At 54.8% G+C, this 20,346-nt stretch overlaps 4 protein-coding genes and 2 long non-coding RNA genes across 6 annotated transcripts; all 6 read left to right on the forward strand.

The window, feature by feature from the left end:
- The first annotated feature begins 721 nt into the window (after positions 1-721).
- Positions 722-1,219, forward strand: LOC102003492. Its single transcript, XR_262125.1, has 2 exons — positions 722-939; positions 1,020-1,219. It is a non-coding gene; the product is annotated as an uncharacterized LOC102003492 (long non-coding RNA).
- Positions 1,220-3,292: 2,073 nt separating this feature from the next.
- On the forward strand, positions 3,293-4,011 carry LOC102003182 (protamine-2). The gene is made up of 2 exons (XM_005391168.2): positions 3,293-3,652; positions 3,812-4,011. The coding sequence occupies exons 1-2, from the start codon at positions 3,406-3,408 to the stop codon at positions 3,853-3,855; spliced, it is 291 nt and encodes a 96-aa protein (XP_005391225.1). The 5' UTR covers positions 3,293-3,405; the 3' UTR covers positions 3,856-4,011.
- A 1,171-nt stretch (positions 4,012-5,182) lies between these two features.
- On the forward strand, positions 5,183-5,667 carry Prm3 (protamine 3). The gene has a single exon (XM_005391167.2). The coding sequence runs from the start codon at positions 5,267-5,269 to the stop codon at positions 5,582-5,584; it is 318 nt and encodes a 105-aa protein (XP_005391224.1). The 5' UTR covers positions 5,183-5,266; the 3' UTR covers positions 5,585-5,667.
- Positions 5,668-8,387: 2,720 nt separating this feature from the next.
- On the forward strand, positions 8,388-10,608 carry Tnp2 (transition protein 2 (during histone to protamine replacement)). Its single transcript, XM_013517647.1, has 4 exons — positions 8,388-8,391; positions 9,289-9,593; positions 9,627-9,873; positions 10,592-10,608. Exons 1-4 carry the CDS (start codon positions 8,388-8,390, stop codon positions 10,606-10,608), a joined length of 573 nt encoding a protein of 190 aa, XP_013373101.1.
- A 299-nt stretch (positions 10,609-10,907) lies between these two features.
- LOC106149318 lies at positions 10,908-15,969 on the forward strand. The gene is made up of 4 exons (XR_001235415.1): positions 10,908-11,094; positions 12,732-12,802; positions 14,489-14,546; positions 15,526-15,969. It is a non-coding gene; the product is annotated as an uncharacterized LOC106149318 (long non-coding RNA).
- A 1,929-nt stretch (positions 15,970-17,898) lies between these two features.
- On the forward strand, positions 17,899-19,671 carry Socs1 (suppressor of cytokine signaling 1). Its single transcript, XM_005391166.2, has 2 exons — positions 17,899-18,016; positions 18,543-19,671. The coding sequence occupies exon 2, from the start codon at positions 18,593-18,595 to the stop codon at positions 19,244-19,246; it is 654 nt and encodes a 217-aa protein (XP_005391223.1). The 5' UTR covers positions 17,899-18,016; positions 18,543-18,592; the 3' UTR covers positions 19,247-19,671.
- Positions 19,672-20,346: the final 675 nt, after the last annotated feature.

The raw sequence follows: 20,346 nt of genomic DNA on the forward strand, positions 1-20,346 counted from the left end.
TCTGTCCAAAGTGGCCCTGATCCTGGTCTACCAGGCAACTTTGAGGATGAAAATCGCTTGCAGGCAGAGCTGAAAGACCCAGCCTGGGCCCCCAGTAAGAACTCCCCCACACTGTTCCTGGCTGGCCTTCTCCTTCTCTTTGTTTTTAAATAATCATTTATTTTGAAATGATTTCAACATTTCAGAACAGTTTCAAAAGCCACACCAACAGCTCCCCTTCACTCAGACTGACCATGTGGTGCCATTCCCTGCCACCTGCTCTGCCGTCCTCCCCTGTCCCCCACTGCCTCTTTATGGGCATCTTCAGAATCACTGCAGGGTCTTTGGCAAACATTACCCACCACCCCTCTGCCATCCACATGCCATCCATAATGGCCTCTGGCTTCTGAAGGAAAATGTGAAACCATTCTTCACACTGTTTATTTTGCTGTTCAGTTATACTGTAAGGTGCTAAATTAATTTTAACTGCCACCCTCCGCAGTACTATGGCTGGTAACATTCAGACCACCATGTGAGCCTGGAAGGAAACCTGACATTGTGACCAGGGCCTCCCTGGGCACGCTCCATTCAACTGTGTCATACTATGGCCGTGACACGGAGGCTCTCATGTGCTAAGGCCACACTCACCCCTGAGACGCCCATATATGGACACAAAGTGGCCCTCATCTGTGAGGTCCTGGCTACTTTGACTTCACAATGTCCTGGGGTCTATAAGAGGCCCAGGGCTCGGCTCGGGCTCACAGCCCACCAAGTTCCACCTCCTCACAGGTTGGCTGGCTCAGCAGAGGTGGTGACCCCTGTTCTGAGCCAGGTCCAGGCCAAGTTCATCTAGTGCCATGGCCAGATACAGATGCTGCCGCAGCCCAAGCCGGAGCAGATGCCGCCGCCGCAGACGGAGATGCCATAGACGAAGGAGGCGGTGCTATCGGAGACGGAGACGTAAGCGCGGGTGCTGCTGGGGTGAGGGGCTGGGGCTCCATGGGGCCCGGATGTTCTCTCAACGCCTCTTGTGCCCCTAGGGTGCTGCCGCCGCAGGTACACCCGGAGGTGCAGAAGACACTAACTGCAGAAAAGCACAAGAGCAAGTCCACTGAACTCCTGCTGAGAACTTTACCAGACCACAAGACCGTCTTCCACCTCGTGACAATGCCACCTTGCACTGAAACAGGAGCCTGCTAAGGAACAATGCCGCCTGTCAATAAATGTTAAAATCATCCCACTCACGCCTTTGTCCTTGCTGGCTCAGGGGAGAGGGCTGGTCGGGTGGCAGAAGGGCGTGGGGATGGCGCAGAAAAGATGCTGGGAAGGGGGACGCGAGTGACGGTTGTCACAAGGGATTGTCTTTAACAGTGATGCGACGTGAGGAAAATCTGCCACCCAAACTACCTACTACTCCGACCCTGGTGCTAGGTCAAGTGCCTTTGAGGGCCACTGTTGTTCCCCTCTGTTGTGTGCTCGCACCTGGCGGTGAGCCACACTGGAGGATTTATACCACCAGCAGCAGAAGGGCCATCAGGGCCTGTTAAACATCTGCCAGCTCGGTACTCCTTAAACGCTGCCCCTAAAGTGCCACACAGGTTTAATTCAAAGCTAAAATCCTGATGGTTCCTTTGGTTATGCAGAGAACAAGTCATCAGAGTCATGAAGTGCAAAGATTTTCATTCATTGAGCAGCCCTCAATTCTAAGCTTGTGTCCCCATTTGAGAGCAGTAGCAACTTGGCCAGGCAGCTCCCCTGCCCTCCCATTCAGTCCTCAAGTACCTGAAGGAAGTTGAGAGCCCTGTGTCCATGAAATCTCGCCCAGCAGAGCTGCCTGACCCACAGGACAGCCTGCAGCCACACTCCTGGGCGAGCCTCGGAGAACCCTGGTGATGCTGGGTATGCAGCACAAGATGGGACCAGATGCAGGAAATCCTAGGACTCTAGGCTCATGGGCCCAGTCATGGGCTAGGAAAGCCCAGCCTCAGACCTGGCACAGACCCTGTGTTACAATCACTTCCTGGCACTAAAGCCAGCCAGGGATTTTATGCGTGATCAACCAGAGCTCCAGGACCAGTTCCTAAAAGGGGTCAGACCTACCAGAGCCTGGAAGTCTCCAACTTCTGCTTGGGGAGCCCCACCGTGCACCAGCCTTCGGTCCTCAGCAGCTCGCGAGGCAGGGGTCAGCAGGCTGCATCCCCAAGACAGCATTCTGGCCCCCACGGAGGCTGGAGCTCAAACTAGTTCCACCAGGCCTCTTGGGACCCCACACACTCCAGTGAGGCCTTCCCAAGCTGCGCAGGAGGAGGACAGTAGGCCTGTGGGGGGGTAGACCCCTGGGCAGACATTTTGGGGATTTTTTTTTTTTTTCTTCTATTTTGATCACATCTCTAGCCATGGAAAGACGAACCTAGCTAGGCATTCATATCTTTACCAATTGTCTGAGGGGAGACTTATAAAGTTCCTTGGTCCTGAAAGGGAGCAGCATGTAAACTTGAATGACTTAAACCAACACAAGTTTATTATCTCACAGTTCTGCAGGTCAGAAGTCCGAATGGGACTCAGGGGCTAAAGTCAAGGTGTCGTGGGATGAGCCTGTTTTCTGGCCTCCGGCATCAAGTGCCGTTCTCCAGACCAGCAGCACAGCTTCTATCTTTCTTCCTGGGTTTCTCCTCTCATAAGGACCTTTGTGACTGCACAGGACTGACCCAAGTGACTAGGATCCACTCCCCACTGTAAGATCCTTAATCATAACTGTAAAGTGCTTTTTGCAAATGGAAGGTAACATGTCCACAGGTTCATGGATTAGGATGGAGGCACCTTGGGAGGTGTCACCATGTTCCCCCTTCTCTCCACAAGAGAGAAACCAGGACCACACCTGCTCTGCCCTCCACGAGAGAGAAACTAGGTTTCAGTTGCCACAACTCTCTTCCGGTTTTCAGTGATCATCACAGTACGAAAGAACAAATGCTACCCAGTGTGCCCAGGTATGAAGACACTCCCTACATGCTGGGATCATGTAAAACCTAAGAGTCACCTGTGGCACACCACCAAGGAAGTGGGGAATCTTCTAGAATGATTACCTATGAATTGCCACCACTGGGCAGGATGAGGATTGGGTGTGGACAAGAAGAAGCTTCCTTCTTGTGACTGAGGGCCCCACCTGCTACCAGAGAACACCAGGGCCTCTGGGCCAGGACTGCAACCCCCTGCCCTGACTGCCCTCACAGAGGGTCCTGGGCAGAGCGGGGACAATGATGGGATGGGCTGCCAGGTCACAGTGGGGGCCCCCTTTATATACGAGCCCCGAGTGCCCCACCAACCAGACCAACCAACAGCAAGAGCAGGTGGGCAGGCCTCAGCCCTCCTCCCCAGGTCAGCTGCAGCCTCAGCCCGGAGCCACCCAGCTGCCCATCTCCCGGCACGATGGTCCGCTGCCGAGTGAGGAGCCCCAGCCATCACCCTCACCAGGAGTCTGGTGAGGGCCAGCAGCAGGAGCAGGGGCTGAGCCCAGAGCACGGGGAGGCCTACGGGAGGACACACAAAGGTCGCTACCACAGGCGCAGGCGCTGTTCTCGGAGGAGGCCATACCGGATCTACAGGCGGCACAGGTCCTGCCGAAGGCGCAGGAGACGCAGCTGCAGGAGACGCAGCTGCAGGAGGCGACGCCGAGGTCTGCCTGAACTCCGCCCCATCAACCCCAGGCCCTTTGCACCTATGCTGCTGCACAGCAGAGCAGGAGGGAGGCTGGGGTTCCACTGTTGTCTGAGCCTAAACCCCATCCCCACCCAGATCCCCCCAATGACCCCAAATCAACTTTTCTTCCCAATAGCCTGCAGAAGACGCAGGAGGAGAAGATGCGGGAGGTACCACTAAACCTTCCCGGGCCCTGCTGGAAGCTACAGAAGTCACCTGCTCAAGAAACAGTGCCATAACACCCCTCCGTTGATGCCTAAACCCTGAGTTTCCAAGGACCCCAGAAGATCTGAGTAATGAGCACAGTCACCTGCCAAATAAAGCTTGACAAAGAACTCACTGACTACAAGGTCTTCTTTGTGCAGGCAGCGCTTCTGGGGGGCTGGATGAAGCTCTTTCTGGGTCTGGGAGGATGGGTTCCTAGGCAGTGGCTTGTGGTGCAATCCTGTCCTTTCTGTCATACATCCCTTCACCGTGCCAGAGGTCACATTATTGAACCTGAACACATTGTGTTTACCTGCCCTTTCAGGGATAGTGATGTGACATTTATTCCTGTTCAGGGTAGTAAAAAGCCACCTTTATTAATGGGGAGCAGAAAATAACTGCAGCCCTGAGGTGGAAAACAGGTCTGAGGTGCTCCAGCAGGAATGAAAACACAAGGCCAGGGGTAGGAGGGGCCAGGCTGGGTGTGCCTGTGTCAGGTGCGGGGAGGATTCACTCCGGCTTGTGGCTGTTCTCCCACTGTGTGAGACTTGCCAGAGGGCCATGTCTCCCCACCTCAGATCCTTTGGAAACCTGTGAGAGTCACTACAGAAATTGATCTGAATGGATTTCTATGGGGCTGGGGATTTAGCTCAGGGACACAGGGCCCACCTGGCAAGCGCGAGGTCCTGAGTTTGATTCCTGGTACTGGAAAAACACACACACACACACACACACACACACACACACACACACACAAATGGATTTCTAGCACTCAGCAATGACCAACCACTCTTATGACGGAGATCCTTAGCTCTTGCCTGTGCAAAATCATGTGATGTGGGCACAAGCAGCTTGCCCAGGGGCACTTCCAAGACACTTTAAAAGCATCCCCCAAAGCTCATGAGCTGCTGCCTTTCCAGATGTTGGACCACACTTTCTGGAGCACTGGGGATAGGGCCAGGGCACTGTGCATGCTAAGCACTGCACCCCAGTCCTGCAAGGGTTCTTATGTTATATATAACTCAAGGGGATAGTGCAGGCAGGCCAAGAAACCCATCGTTCCTGCCCCACCAGAAGGCTCCCTTGTGCCTCTCTACCTTAAGGCAACCACTACTCTGACCGCATCTTTGCAAAGTATCAGCGGCTCTCTGCTGGACATTTCTGGGACATGCCTCCTGCTTCCAGAAATTTTACCCCAAAGTCTCATTCCAGCAAAAGAGAGGACTTTCCCCTGACAGATGAGGCTGAGGGGGGAGGGGGCTGGGGTGACTGAAGGGAGTGGGCTTCAGGAGCCCTTTGTGATGTCAGCGCCCCATGCCCCACCCTCAAGGCCCTGTGCTCCTCCCAGCTGCCTCCCCTTCTAGTCTGGAGAGAGCCAAGGAGAGCAATGGGTTCCCGCTGCACCAAGCTCAGCACCGGCCACGGCACAGGCCACGGCACGAGCCACGGCAGGGGCCATGTCAGGGGCCACGAATCCACCATGAAGAAGCTCCTGGCCTGCGTGAGTCAGGATAACTTCTCCTTGTCATCAGAGGAGGAAGAGGAGGAAGAAGAAGAGGAGGAGGAAGAAGAAGAAGAGGAAGAGGAGGAGGAGCAGCTCCCGGTGAAGGGCAAGCTGTTGCTGATGGAGCCCGGGCAGGAGGAGAATGCTGAGGACAAGCCCGAGGCCCAGCAGAGCCCTGAGCCCAAGCAGACGCACTCCTGACCCATGAGAACGTCCCAGTGAGGGGTGCTGCTGCCGTTCCTGTGAGAACTTTCAGAAAAGAGTCAATAAAAAGTCTCCAAGGAGCCCTCCTCTCTGGTGTCCCTTCCCCTCCCAGGTGTGTGCAGTGTGAGTGTGCCTGTGTGGGTGTGAGGCTGAGGGTGTGGGGACGATGGCCTTGTCTCTGCTCTTCTCTGCTGCAGGAGGTGGAAGCGCCTGGTAGCCTTGTCTTGAAAGCTGTTTCCAGGCTGGGAAAGGACAGACAAAGCAGGATAGAAAGATAAAACACAGAAAGGAGGAATTAGTTCTGTTTTCCCTAGCACAGTAGAGTAACTACCTATTAAAGCAGCTTATGTCATACTCCAGGTGACTAGAGAATAAGAATACAAAAGTCTCAACACATTAAAATGATTAAATCTGGTTTTTGTTTTGTTTTGTTTTGGTTTTTCTTCCTGTACCAGGAATCAAATTCATGACCTCGCGCTTGCCAGGCAGGCGCTGTGCCGCTGAGCTAAATCCCCAGCCTCCAAAATGATTAAATCTGAAGAAAAGGAAATGTTTATTATTTGGATTTGATTATTATACATCATGTACATGTGTCAAATCACCAAACTATACCCTATAAAGGTGTATGAATATTATCTCAATAAAAATTAATTACTAAATTAAACACAAAGTCATCTTGGCCATCCCTTCTCTGGATGGGGGTCTCTCTGCACATTTGGTGAGAGCACCCAGAAGGACCCCATCCCGCTGCTCTGAGCACAGACACTGGTTTCCCGAATAGCACTGGTTGGGGAGTGCCGCACACCTGGGCTTCAGTTTCTTTTCTGCTGGCCCAAGACCTTCAGCAAGTCACTGCCTCCGAGCCTCTGCCTGCCCCCGCTGCTTTCTTGAGGCTCGTTGCCACCCATGGCCATGAGTGGGGCATTAACCAAGATGCCAGTAGGACCATGCCTGGCATGGACAGAGTGTCTAACTACTACAGGCATTGCCACCGGGCTCCCGCAGGTCCCATCTACCTCCCAGGCAGCTCTGGCTGCTCACCTGGTTCTGCCACTATCCTCACACACTGGGGCCCTCTGCATCCACAGAACGGCTCGCTCCTGTCTCCCTCCCACTGGTCCACTGGCAGCAAGGACCACATCCCTGAGTGCATCGGACCGCCAGGCTCTGGTCCTCTAGCCAAGTTTCATCAAGAAGCTGCCAGCGTCTGCTGCGCACCTATCCCAGCTCCCATACTCCTATCACTCAAAGGAAATGACCAGTGGGGTCCACCTGTTTCCTCACATTTCCTAAGCAGCAGCCATGTGGCCCCAGAAGGACCTGGCATAGCAGTGGGGTGGGGAGCAGGGCCCTGCTGAGGGCTGGGGTCCATGGGCTGGGGCCTGGGGATGGTGGTACAGTGGAAGGGCTGTTGTCCTATCACCCCCACCTCACCCCTGCAACAAGGGACACTGGCTGGCCAGCCTCATTCTCTGGTCCAAATCCCTTAAGCTCACCTGCCTGCTCATTTTCCCAGCCATGCCAGTGTCCAGGGTCCCTGATGCAGGTCCTGCTCTGCTGGGCAGCCCATAGTGGGGGCTGGGGGTTGGAGAGGTTCTGGGGAGGAGGAGCTGGCCCTGACAGCTGGCAGCAACCTCCTCTTGAAGGTGGAGAAGTGAGTGGGGGGTCAGCAGGGAGGGGTGGGGGCCCTGGAGAGGGCCAGAGATCCAGAAAGCAATCACAGTGTGGCCCAGTGTACTTCCCGTGAGAAACCCGCAGAGCTCTACAGCAGGCAGGGTCAGCAGAGCAGAAATCTGCATGCCTTCTGCAACCCCTGCCGGTCTAACAGTGACTACAAGGGACAGCTAGACCCAGATCTGAACATGGCTCTGTGACTGATGAGTTCTCGGCCTCTAGGCTGGTTGCTCAGCCTCTGTGAGCCTGCTCCCTCGGTAATCACCATACCGACTCACAGGGTGCTTAAGTCTCATAGGGCTGTTGTGTTACATCTGAAGCCACCAAAAACAGATCTCACAGTTTGAGAGGTTAAAAGACTAGAATTGGCTGAGAGTGGTGGCACACACCTGTAATTCCAGCACTTGAGAGGCTGAGGCAGGAGAATGCCACGAGTTCAAGGCCACGCTGGACTACATAGTGAGTTTAAGGCCAACCTCAACTATATAGTGAGACCCTGTCTCAAAAAAAAAAAAAGAAAATCTGGAATGAAGGCGTCTGAAGGACCCTGCTCCTCTCCCCAAGGAGAAGCATTCTTGTCTATTCCAGTTCTCAGGGGCTGCAGGAGGGGCTTGGCTGGTGGCTACAGAACTCCACCCTCTGTCTTCTGTGTGTGTGGCCTTCTTGTATCAGCTCTTCCATCTTCTATAAGGACATCTGCCAATGGATGCAGGCCACACCCAATGATCCAATTCATCTCAAGACTTTTAGTTAAGCTAAATTACATCTGCAAAAACCCTTAGTCCAAACAGGGTCATGCTGGCTGATTTCAGGGGTTACATGGGCACAGATTTGGGGTCACCATTCGTTCCATACCACAGTGTCACTGAGGCTCCTGGACAAGGCCGCCTGCAAAGTGTGGCCAGCCCAGTGAGCAGAAAGGGCTCGTAAATCAGGTGATTTCCACCACAGACGACTTGACATGTTTATTAAGAAACAGATTTACATAAAAGCCGCCATGGTAAACGCACACAGCAAGAGGCAAAGTTACACTTGGGCAGCAAAGTCAGAAGTGGGCTCAGAGCTTCAAGGAGGGCAGTGGGGGCCAGGGAGACAGGGACCCCAGGAGGATGAGGGGCCAACGTCCATGCGTAAGGATGGAGGTGGCTCTGGGTGGACTCCCTAAAGACCAAGTTGGGCAAATGGCCTCAAGTTTCAGCAAACAACCAGGCTTTCTCGCAATGCTGGGGTGTCTGAGCAGGGCCATCAGGAACGAAACTGCACAGAGAGGCTTCATGAGAAGCGATGGTGGGGTGAGGAGGCAGATGGCACTCAGGGCCTCCCGGGGACTGGCTGGCATCATGGTTCACCAGAATGCCAGGGAAGAAGGAAAGATGCCCCTCTGTCATATAAGGAAACCAAACCTTGTTAACCATGACAACCTACCCCGGACCAGACATCAGTGCAAATGGGGACTTGAGCCTGCCTCTGAGACCCTAGACTTGAAATCTTCTGGGACTGCTCATCAGCCATTCAGTTACTCTTGTCATCCAACTGATAAGTCATCCAGCCTGCTCATCACCTACCTGGGTGGACACTAAGGGTCCAACTCCTACCCACCACCCACCACTCACCGGGGTCCCTGATGGAAAAGCACAGGAGCAGTGCTGTAGCTGGCATCTACTGGGCTCTGACTCTGAGATGGGCCTGAGTGAACTGCTTGACTAGATTCTTTCCATTAATTCTTCCAATCTCCCATGAGGTGGGTGAAATTATTATCCCCATCCTATAAAGAAGGGGAGATTGGGGCTTGGAGAGGTGAGTGTCCAGGGCTGGAAATAAGGAGCAGAGGTGAGGCATGGACTTGGCTCCCTCAGACATCAGGGCTTCAATGCTTCACTGGCAGATGGGGCAGAAAACCCCAGAGTGTCCCTGAGAGCTGCCCCACCCTGGGGCTGAGGGCAAAGGGCAGGGGCTTTGTCCCTACCAGTCACATCTGTTACCCTCTGTGGCCTGTGCCATCACAATCAGCCTGACTATATAACTAGGGGCTGTGGGGGCCCCTGTGAAGCTGGGCCAGCTGGGAAAGGAGGCCCCTGCAGGTGTGGCCTCCACAGATACCAGGATGCCAACCCTTCCCACCACTCAGCCCCAGCTCCACAGCATCTCTCAGCCTCAGGGTCATACCTGCAACCAGTGCAGCTGCAGCCAGCAGTGCAGGGGCTGCCTCCAGAGCCTGCCCAGCCACCATAGCCCACCTGGCCCTGTGAGCCGGAGCCCCACTCCCAGGCCCAGCTCCAGCCCCAGGCCCAGCTCCAGCCCCAGGCCCAGCTCCAGCCCCAGGCCCAGCTCTAGCCCCAGGCCCAGCTCTAGCCCCAAGCCCAGCTCCAGCCCCAGCCCCAAGCTCAGCCCCACCCCCAGGCCCAGCCCCAAGCCCAGCCCCAGGCCCAGCTCCAGTGCCAGCCCACCACCTCGGCACCACAGACAGCCCATGAACATCCGCCAAGCTCCTGCTGGGACCAGCCTCCACCGCAGGCGCTCCAGCAACAGAAAGAAGACCCTGACAAGGAAGGTAAAGAGAAAGGTGGCCAGGAGGAACATGAAGAGATACAGATCAAAGAGGCGGAGCTCAGGTACTACTCCAGTAGGTGGGAAGGTTCTGGGCCCAGAGAAAGGGGGAACTTAAGTTTGGGGCAGTGAGGTGGACACCAGATAACAGGAACCATGGGCAAGGGTAGAGAGAAAACCAGTGTACATGGCAGGTTGAATGTCCAACACACTGATGCCCTGGGTCTTTGAATACATGGGACAGGCTGATTGGGAGACACAGGCTGAGCGGGTCAGTAATTTGCTAGGTTGGTTAGGTAGATGGCTAAGCAATAGAAGGGGATGGATAGATGCATTGGTGGAATGATAGGAAAGTTGTATGGATGTGATTCACCGTATGGCTGTGACACTTGGATAAATGGATTAACTGATGCATTAGCTGGTTAGACAACTGGTTAGATGGTTAGATAAGGCTGGGAAGATATCAGAGGTTGGATGAACTGGTTGCATGTGGTTGGCTAGTTGGAGCAACTGAACGGACTGAATGGAAGACCTAATACAGTAGGAGGGAGAGAATAATGTTGGATGGATGGAGAGAATGAGTGAACTAATGAATGAGGAGATAAATGGAAGGGATGATGGATGGATTCACATGTCAAAAAGACCTTGATGATAGTTTAAGCTCTACCTCTTGATGTCCATATTCAATTACAAATAAGCAGTTAAGGTTTAAAGGATGGAGTTCAGTGATGTCAGGCAGAGCTTAGCTATTAAAGGCCCCTTTCCCACCCCTTTGTCCTCTAGGGCGAAAACACAACTGAGACAGCCTTTCTGGTTCCTTCCTGTGTCAGTTTCACCCTAAGGAGAAATGCCATCACTGTATGCCATGATAAAGTCCAGGAACACATTACCATAGTGATCTCTATGCAACAAGGATTAAAGCTTGAACCCTGGAAGACTATTCTTGAGTTAGTATTTCAATTCCCCTAATAAAGGTGTCAAATGTTATCGTGTTTGGTTTGAGACAGGTCTCATTCTGTAATTCAGGTTGTCCTTGAACTCATACATAGCCCAGGCTGGCTTGAAACTCTCCACAATCCTACCTCAACCTCCTGTGTGTTGGAATTACAGGCATGCGCCACCACACATGGCTGGTGTCACATGTTTTGGGGCCTGGTTTGGAAGCACAAAACAGGGAAGAAGTGACAGGGGGAGCACAGACATCCCCGTGATGGAACCTTATGAAAGTGTTAACTCACCAGAAAACCACCTCTGGGCCATATCCTGTTGTCATAAAATCACTGAAGGTAGGAGACCTCCTGTTAGACATGGTTTGTGCTTCACAGAAGGAAGCAGACTGGTCATGTGTGGTTTACAGAACCATCTTTAAACCCATGTTTCCCAGAAGCCAATACTAAGACAAAAGTGGCATACACACTCAGTCACATACACAAAAAGCCGTACAAGCCCAGTCAGAGACCTACATTCACACGCGGACCCTGCTGCTCGCACGGACAGCCACACATGCACACACGCATCCAGACATGCACACGGCGCACACAGACCAGCACTTGCAGCACTCACCCTCTCTCGAACATAATGACAGGAAAAAAAGTCAAACCAGAGATTTCATTCATGTGCTCAGTCTGGGATGGAATGGCAGTGGGGTGGGGGCAGGCCAACTGGAAACCCAAATTTAGAAAATGGAAAAACATAAATTCAGCTGCCAGGAGAGTCTGAGGATTATGAAAGGGGACCTATTTTTTTCAATTGGTCCACATTTGTAATAATGATTACATTCATCATGGGGAGTTGGTACATGTGTATAATATCTTTTTATAATCCCCTTCCTCTTTTCCCTCCCTCTGCATCTCATATTCCATACGTACATATATATATATATATATATATACATACATATAGAAAATAATGATCACCTTCCTTATAGGGACTTGGTGCACACACACACTTCACAATTCTGCAGGGGACCTCTCTTGACTGAAAGTTGAAGGCTGTAAGTTAGGTGGGGGTAGTGGGAATAAGTAGCGTGTGGAAAATGAAACTCAGCTTGGCCCATGGTCACTAAGGGTCACTAAGGGAATGTTGTCCTGGGATGGGTGGGGCTGGGGAAGCAGTCATGGAAAAAGGCAACAGACCCTGGTTGAGGTAAGATTCAAAGGAAAAGCACCTCAACTCTCCAGCCACGCAGCTCCAAACCCCAGCACCCCCACTACTTGCCCTTGCTGGGTGACCCCAGGTGGCACTCAGCCTCTTTGGTCTTCCTCACTTGTATCTCACATTTTGTGAAGACTTGGGGCCCCTGTGTTTATCTGCTTATCGCCACATCTCTACTACTGATCATGGTGTCTAGCTCATATTAGGAGCTTCGTAAGTACCTTAGTAATAAGTGAAAGATGGAGCAGACTTTATTTGATGATTCTACTTGTAAAATCATCAAATAGGCAAAAATGCAAAGTGTTTGATAATAACAAGTACTGGCAAAGGAACGGGGAACACATTGCTGAGTGTCGCTGCTGAGGTGGAAAGGCGCCCAGGTGGAGCAGCAGGCATCAGAGCAGGGTCTGCTGACATTTAAAGTGGGCCAACTGTTTTTCATACATGTGCCCCATGAACCTGTAAGGGAGGTTCAGGACCACATTGTTTCTAAGAGCACAAAACGTCACCTGTGTGAACCCAGTAAACCCAAGGAGTCCCCTGTGACGAATCTCAGTCTTTTAAATGAGTGCAGGGATCTACACATGATCTCTCTAGACGGCCAGCACACGCTGTGGGGTGAAAAGGGTGGGAGGAAGCATATGGGGGGGGCAGGAATCCCACACAAGCAACTCTACATTCAGAGGTAAAAACACTTTTGCATATGAATACAAGAAAAGTTGTACAATGCCACATACTAAGCCAGGGAAAACGTCTTATTTTACATGAGGCATGGGACTATCAGCGAAAGCATCCGACTCATCTCAGCAAAGCTCTGTGGAACCTGAAGAGACAGCACAGGTATGTGGAAGCCAAGGCAGTGGCCTTTGGGGCTGCGGGCAAGGTGGTCAGAAGGCTGCACCGCCCCAGGGCAGGGGGAGGCCAAGCCCAGCCTCTTCCTACACGCCAGCCCTCAGGCCTCTCCTGCAGCTCAGTCTCAGCTCTGCTGCTCTTGTCCTCACTCTCCTGCCTCTAAGAGGCTGAGGCAGGAGAATCACAAGTTTAAGACCAGCCTGGACAACTTTGCGACTTGGTGCGACCCTGTCTCAAACATTTAAAATGTTTTAAAGATTAAATAAAAATCATAGAAAGAGCTGGAGATGTAGTTCAGTATGAAGGCCATGAGTTCAATCCTCAGCATCAAAAACAAAACAAAACAGAACCAAAACCTCTCCTACTGCATTCTTCCCTTCCAAGAGCACTTGACCATCCCGCCAGCTGCCAGGTCCCACTCACTCCTCAGGACTGAACCCAGGCTCACCTCCTCCAGCTGGGCCAGGTGCCACTTTCAGCATGGGAGGGCTGCTGCTGGCCTGTGCTTCCAGTAATGAGGTGTTCCCAGTCAGGAGAGCTGGGCCCACTTCCCGATTCATGTGGTGCCGGCCTTCTAACAGCCTCCTCATGGGGGCTGTGGCCTGGGAGCCCTCCCCACCTGGCACAGGTGGGGGACAGGAATGAGGGCAAGCTCTCAGAAGACTCCTCCTGCCTCCCCCCATTTTGGAGTTAACAGCAGTAGGTGCTTTCTGGAGGTCAGAAATGCTAACACCAGCAACTGTCATCTGCCACTCTGGTTCTTCTTCCTTCCCTGGTCACATGGGCTAAGCATATCCTCACGTTCCCAGGAATGTGCCACTTTGGAGCCAGCCATAGGCTAGTATCAACACTCTCTGGACCTCCAGACTTTCTCTGTGGACGTGGATGCCAACAGCCTGTACCCCACTCCCACACACAGTCCTTCCCACTGTGGGGACAGGAGGAGCAAAGGTCCACCTGACTCAACAGAGCACCTGACAGAGGCCTTCTGGGCCCCAGGACCCCCCTAAATATCCTCACCTACCAGCTCCCTGCCTGGTAAATGGAAACATGCAATTTCTACCTCACAGCACCAGGGAAAGATTAAATAAGATCATGTAGTAAAACATTATTATTTGGCCTAGAGCAGGGGCTGAACAAATGGGAATTCCTGCTCTGAGTCCCAGAGAGCAAAGTCCAGCCCCAGGACTCAGGCCAGGTCTCCCATGCAGCTCCTTCCAAACCCAGCATCCCAACTCTCCCTCAGGACTGTCTCTGCAACCACTTCAGGACGTGGTGTGGGGACACCGTAGAGGTCAGGCGCAGTAAGCCATGCCTACCATCAATGTCTTTCCCTCAGCATCAAATCTGACCCCTTCCCATCACCCCACAGGGCCCTCCTTCATGAACCAGACCCTGTCACCCCTATACTTCACAGACTCCAAACTCATCCCTTGCTCTCTACACCCACCACACCCATCTCCCTTCTGACCCCCAAGCCTGTCAGTTATCCCCACCACAGCACCTTGCCACTGGGTCCTTTCTCTTTTAGAAAGACTGCAGTGCCAGATCACTGTCTCCAGCAGCCTTTCCCCCTGCCTGCCTTATCTTACCCCACAAACGTCCAGCCACTCCCATTCCGCCTGTTAATCCCAACAGGCCTGAGTGATCCTGTACATTCACTATCTCCTCCAGGTCTGCCTGAATCCTCCTGAGTTTCAAGTGCACTCAGTGAATGACCCCCCTCTTGCAGGTGAGGACACTGAGGCACAGAGGAGCTAAGAGGCTTGCCCCAACCCCTACACTTTTGAAGTGACATATTTATACTCAGACCAGCAAAAAATAGAACTCCCACCCTGGGCTGGAGGCTCAGGTCCCAGGGGCAAAGTTAAGGCTGCACAGGAATCTGGCAAGCCTGGGGGTTACCGGAAAAGGAGGGCCCCAGAGTACCAGGGCACAGAGCACTTTCAGAATGATGTCCCCAGCAAGGGCTGCTTTCCCAGCAGGAGGACACTAGGCTGGAAAGAGAAACCGAAAACCTGAGCTCCCAAAGCCAAGGGTGATCTCTGCTCCTCAGATGCTGCCCTGGCCCTTTCAGGGCTGGCTACCAGGGCTGGACTGTCTCACATGGGAGGCTGTGTCTGGCAAGCTATGGACACAGGGTGCTTTGCCTTGTGACCCTCACTGTGCTCTGGGCTGTGCACACACTGCTGTTCTGTGAGGTCCAAAACTTTCAGAGCCCAAGGTGCGGAGGAGATCAATGGGACCCAGAGAGGGTCAGACACTCAAGCAAGCTCACGCAGCTGGGCAGCAGCAGGCCTGGAGCCAGAATCTGCGTCAGTCTTGCCATGCAGTCTGAGCTTCCCACTGGCAGGCTCCCTGTGAGCCTAGCACCCAGCCGGTCAGGGTGGGCAGGCAGCTGTATGTTTCTTTTCCCATTCTGGCATCTGGATTTGGTTTCATTTTGAACTCAGAACACCAGAAAATGAAACCAAAGCCATACAACTGTCACTGGGAGTTATGAGGAGAACCAGTGCCCAGAAAGTTGCGCCTGACTCCCCAGGGATTTGCAACCTAGTTGCGGGGAAGAACGGGCCAGGCCCCCTGTACAGGTCAGGAAACCGAGACTCAGAAGGCCCAGGGTCATGAAGAAGATGGCTGATGCAAGATCTGCAGCCTCCCCAAGCTTATTAACGAAAGAGAAGCAGAAGCCTTTCTCCCCTCTTCACCAGGCTAGCCCAGGACACAGATAGCTCTCTTGACCTAAGACAGACCAGGATGGAGACCCCCAGCAGTGGAGTCCAGGACAGAGTTTACAGAAGCATGGATCGGGACATGAACCCCAGTTTTGCCCCTTCTGAACAGTGTATCCTTGAGCAAGTGGCTCTGCCTCTGGGTTTTAGTCTCCACATATTTAAGATGGGTGGCTTGGATTGTTCTGCAAAATCAGTGGTGTAGACTGCGAAGCCTTCAGCACACTGTCAGCTTGGGATAACAGTACATGAAATGAAGGTGGGGCTCCTTGGGGATGGACAGCGAGGGCGGGGGTGAAAGGAAGCCCCAGGCTGGGGGAGAGATGGCAGCTCTCCTGAGGCGCCACTGAGGCTGCCAGTGTGGGAGTGGAAGGAGTATTAGAACCATCAGGTATTTATAGGCCTCCCTCTAGGCTTGCCAGGGAGCAGCACTGGGTGGGAGAAAACCCTACAGGAGCCAGCCCAACCTGATCACCCTCTCCAGGCCAAGAGCACTAATCCCAGCACACACGACGTGTGCTACCCCCCACTGCCAGCAGGCTCCCTTCCGCTGCTCTGCTATGCCCTCTCTGGCCCACACTCCTTGGGCTAGGGCTTCTAAAGTGAACCCAAGGAACATGCTGTCACACCAACAGGCACACAGGGATGCCTATATATTACATACCAGGGTAGCTGTATGAACCATACCCTTCCTCACTGAATCCCCACACAAACCGTGCAGGAGATACTGTCATCCTCGTTCACAGATGCAAAAATCAAGTCAGACAGGCTAATTCCATGCTCAAGGTCACAGGCTGGAAAGTGGCAGGGCTAGAAGTGGATCTGGGTTCAAAGCCTAGCTTTTAACCAGGATTGTACTTTATGTTTTACCACCACCCAACAAGCCTCATCCCACCCACCTAGCAGGGGCTCAATCACCCTCTCAGAACGACCACAGCCTCTGACCCCCAGTTCAAGCACGGCTCAGCACCTCTTCTCACCCTCTGTTGGAGATCAGATCCAGGACGGCCACACCAATTTAAGGAACTGGTGCAGTCCCAAGCCAGGCTAGTTCTTGGTCACCAGCCAGTGTTCAGGAGAAAACTGAGGCAGTCTGGGGATAGGGAGACCTAGAGCAGGACAGTCCAGAGGAGCCATTTGGGCTGCAGCCTGAGAGCTGTCTGTAGAGGGCAGTGTATGCCAGTGTGAGGCCAGTCACCAAGCCCTCAGCCCACAGACATCTTTCGCTTGGCCACTCTTGACTCTGGGGCTCCCCACTGGAGTTCATTCGAAAACGCTCAAGGTACCAGCCAGGCATTTACTCCTTGGCTTTCGACCATGGAAGAATCACTAAGTCACAGCTGCACAAACCAGCCCTCCAGCACAAGTTCAAGGCATGTGGGGGTGGAGCAAGGGAGGGCTTATGAACGGCAGATGCTTCATTGAGCAGCTCAAGGGGACATCTATAAGGTGGCGGGAGTCGGGGTTCAGGATCACCACTTCTGAGAATGCACATTTCACTGGTCTCATTTGGAGGTGCCCAGCTCTCCCCTCTCCAAAATAAAAACAAGGAGGGCAGGAGCCAGGACCCTATCCGCTGGCCACTGCAAACTGCAGCCTGTTTCTCCAAGCTTTCTCCAAGCAGGAGCACCGAGAAGAGTGAATCCAGCCACTGGGGCCCTTATGTGGCCGCGCCCCGTTTCCGAGGAACTGGGTTAGGTAGGAGTCGGGCGCCCCTCCCACACTGCCGAAGGGTTCCTTTGAAGCCTGTGGTCTGGCCACCGCTTCCTGGGAAATCCAAGCCAAGACCAGGCGCAGCGGCCAGCCGGGAGGGGCGCGGAGGATACGGGCGCCAGGGGCTCAGACCTGCTGGGCCGGAGGGGGGGCCTTTTAGGCCTTTGGATCTGCGGCTGGGAAAGCCGGGCGGGGGCTTACGGGAAGACCTCCGGAAGCTTCCTGGAAGGATCGGCTCGGCTCGAGCTGGCCCAAGGCAGGAAGGCAAGCAGGCAGGCACCTGGAGGAAAGGAGGCGTGTCAGCGTCGGTGCCTTTCTGAAGGGCCGGACTGCAGGACTCAGGGACCAAAGGTACCCGGGGCAAATGTGAGGCTATTAGGTCCCAAGGAGGAGTCGGAGAAGAGGCCAGGAGACCCTGGGGCGGAACAGAGCCCCTGGACGGAGGGATGCTACGACAGGTTCGCGGTGAGGTGGGGACACAGGGCCTCCCTCGGGAGGGTCCCACGCAGCGTGGAGCTGAGGTGGGAGTTGCAAGCTCCAGGCACCACCGCAGAAAGAGAAAACGAAACTGACAGGGGGCGGGGCTCCGTGGGGCCACGCCCCCAAGCCCCGGTTTAAAAGACTGGCGCAGGGGCGGGCACCAGCAGAGAGAGCTGCGGCCGTGGCAGCGGCGCGGCTGCTGGCTCCGGAGCATGCGCAAGAGCCGCCTCGGAGTCCCTTGCCGCCCCTCCCGCGGCGCCCCGCGCCCCGCCGCCAGGTGAGCAGGCAGCGGGCACGGAGCGGGAGGGTGGAAGAAGGGAAGGGTTGCGAGGGCCGGCCAGGTCGGGGAGCCGGCCGTAGAGTCGCAGCCGCCAAACCCCTGGCCCCCGCCAGCAGCACCCGGGGCGCGCCCCCCGCGCGCGGGGCCCCCGCAGCTCGGCCTTTCGCCTGCCTTTGCCCAAAGCGCCTGGATCAGGCGCCAAACCCCAGCGTGGCCAGCAGGCGGCGGCCGCGCGGCGAGCGGGCGGACCGCGGAGTCCGGAGAGCTGCTGGAGTCGGGCACTTCTCCACGCCCCCCTCTCCCAGCCACCGAGAGGCTGGACTCCGCTCCCAGCCGCCTGGAAGGGCTCCTCGGGCCGAGAAACCCGTTTTCCAGAGGCGCCTACTGAGGCTCGGGGGCCGCGTGGACTTGGTGCTCCGGCTTCTTCCCCCAGGGCCGGGTCGCCCCTCTCCTGCCGCCGCGTGACCCCTCACCTGCAGCCCCACCCAGACGCGCCGGCTCACTGCCTCTGTCTCCTCATCAGCGCACCCCCGGACGCTATGGCCCTCCCTTCCGGCTGGCCCCTCGTGTAGGATGGTAGCACACAACCAGGTGGCAGCCGACAATGCAATCTCCGCGACAGCAGAGCCCCGACGGCGGCCAGAGCCTTCCTCCTCTTCCTCCTCCTCGCCCGCGGTCCCCGCTCGCCCTCGGCCCTGCCTGGCGGCGCCGGCCCCGGCCCCGGCCCCGGCCCCGACCCCCGGCGACACACACTTCCGCACGTTCCGCTCTCACGCGGATTACCGGCGCATCACGCGCACGAGCGCGCTCCTCGACGCCTGTGGCTTCTACTGGGGACCCTTGAGTGTGCACGGGGCGCACGAGCGGCTGCGCGCCGAGCCCGTGGGTACCTTCCTGGTGCGCGACAGTCGCCAGCGGAACTGTTTCTTCGCCCTCAGCGTGAAGATGGCCTCGGGCCCCACGAGCATCCGCGTGCACTTCCAGGCCGGCCGCTTCCACCTGGACGGTAGCCGCGAGAGCTTCGACTGCCTCTTCGAGCTGCTGGAGCACTACGTGGCGGCGCCGCGCCGCATGCTGGGCGCCCCGCTGCGCCAGCGCCGCGTGCGGCAGCTGCAGGAGCTGTGCCGCCAGCGCATCGTGGCCACTGTGGGCCGCGAGAACCTGGCGCGCATCCCGCTCAACCCAGTCCTCCGAGACTACCTGACCTCCTTCCCCTTCCAGATTTGACTGGCCGCGCCCGCGCGCACGCAGCATTAACTGGGCGCTTTATTGTTTTCCATTATTAATTATTATTATTTGCCTAGAGTAAATGGGTGCCCTCCCCACCTGGGTTGGAGGGAGTGGGTGTGGGGGGCAAGGCACCTTCTGCTCTCAGCTGAAGACCAAGCTGCAGACCCTTCCCCACCTCTTGGGGGGCACTCCCCTCCTGGTGCTCCCTCTGGGTCCCCCTGGTTGTAGCAGCTTAACTATCTGGGGCCAGGACCTAACTCACCTCCTACCTCTTCATGTTTACATACAACCAGTATCTTTGCACAAACCAGGGGTTGGGGAGGCTCTCTGGCTTTATTTTTCTGCTGTGCAGAATCCTATTTTATATTTTTTACAGCCATTTTAGGTAATAAACTTTATTATGAAAGTTTTTTTTTTTAAAGAAAAAAAGGTTTCTAGAGCGTGTACTTTGGCCAAAAATTGTCCTGGGTTCTGAACAAGTCCAGGGAAGAGGGCACCACAGATGGACCTCTGGCCTGATGGTGGTATGCGAGTGCGCTGTGGGGCTGGCGCCTGCTCGCGGCTGAGCGCCTGTCCGGGCTGGTCTTGTTTTGGTGGAGTTACTGTGTGTGTCCTGCAAAATGGAGCTCACAGTGGGGCTCTTCTCTGTGCCAGGCCTTAGTCTGTGCTTCCCCTGCTCCCGTTTCTTTAATCTTAGAGGTACGGTCCTGTGAATTCCACACAGGCTCCTGCCCCACTTTACAGAAAGGAAACCCGAGGTAGGAGTAGCTTGCTGCTGACCACTTCTGTGTCAAAGATAACAGTCAGGCCCTTTTGGCTGGCCATTCAGAATCAGCTTGAAGTGGATGACAGAAAGGAAACTTCTCTGCTTCTATGACCACAACTTCTTCCAGGAAGAGGGCGGGGGCGGGGAGGGGCGCAATGAGTTTTGGAAGGAGTGGTATTGCCCGGATCAGAGACGCAGCCATCAAGGGAGACCTACTTCAGTGGGATGATGAGGATGCAGGGCTGGTTCTGACTTCCTTCGTCCCACCCTGTTGTCTTGTGTACTTTTTGGTGAGCACACAAGTTGGAGCCAGAAAGAGGCTTTGTGGTCT

Source organism: Chinchilla lanigera, unplaced genomic scaffold, assembly GCF_000276665.1.
Source record: "Chinchilla lanigera isolate Chin_1 unplaced genomic scaffold, ChiLan1.0 scaffold00041, whole genome shotgun sequence".
Taxonomy (NCBI): Eukaryota; Metazoa; Chordata; class Mammalia; order Rodentia; family Chinchillidae; genus Chinchilla; species Chinchilla lanigera.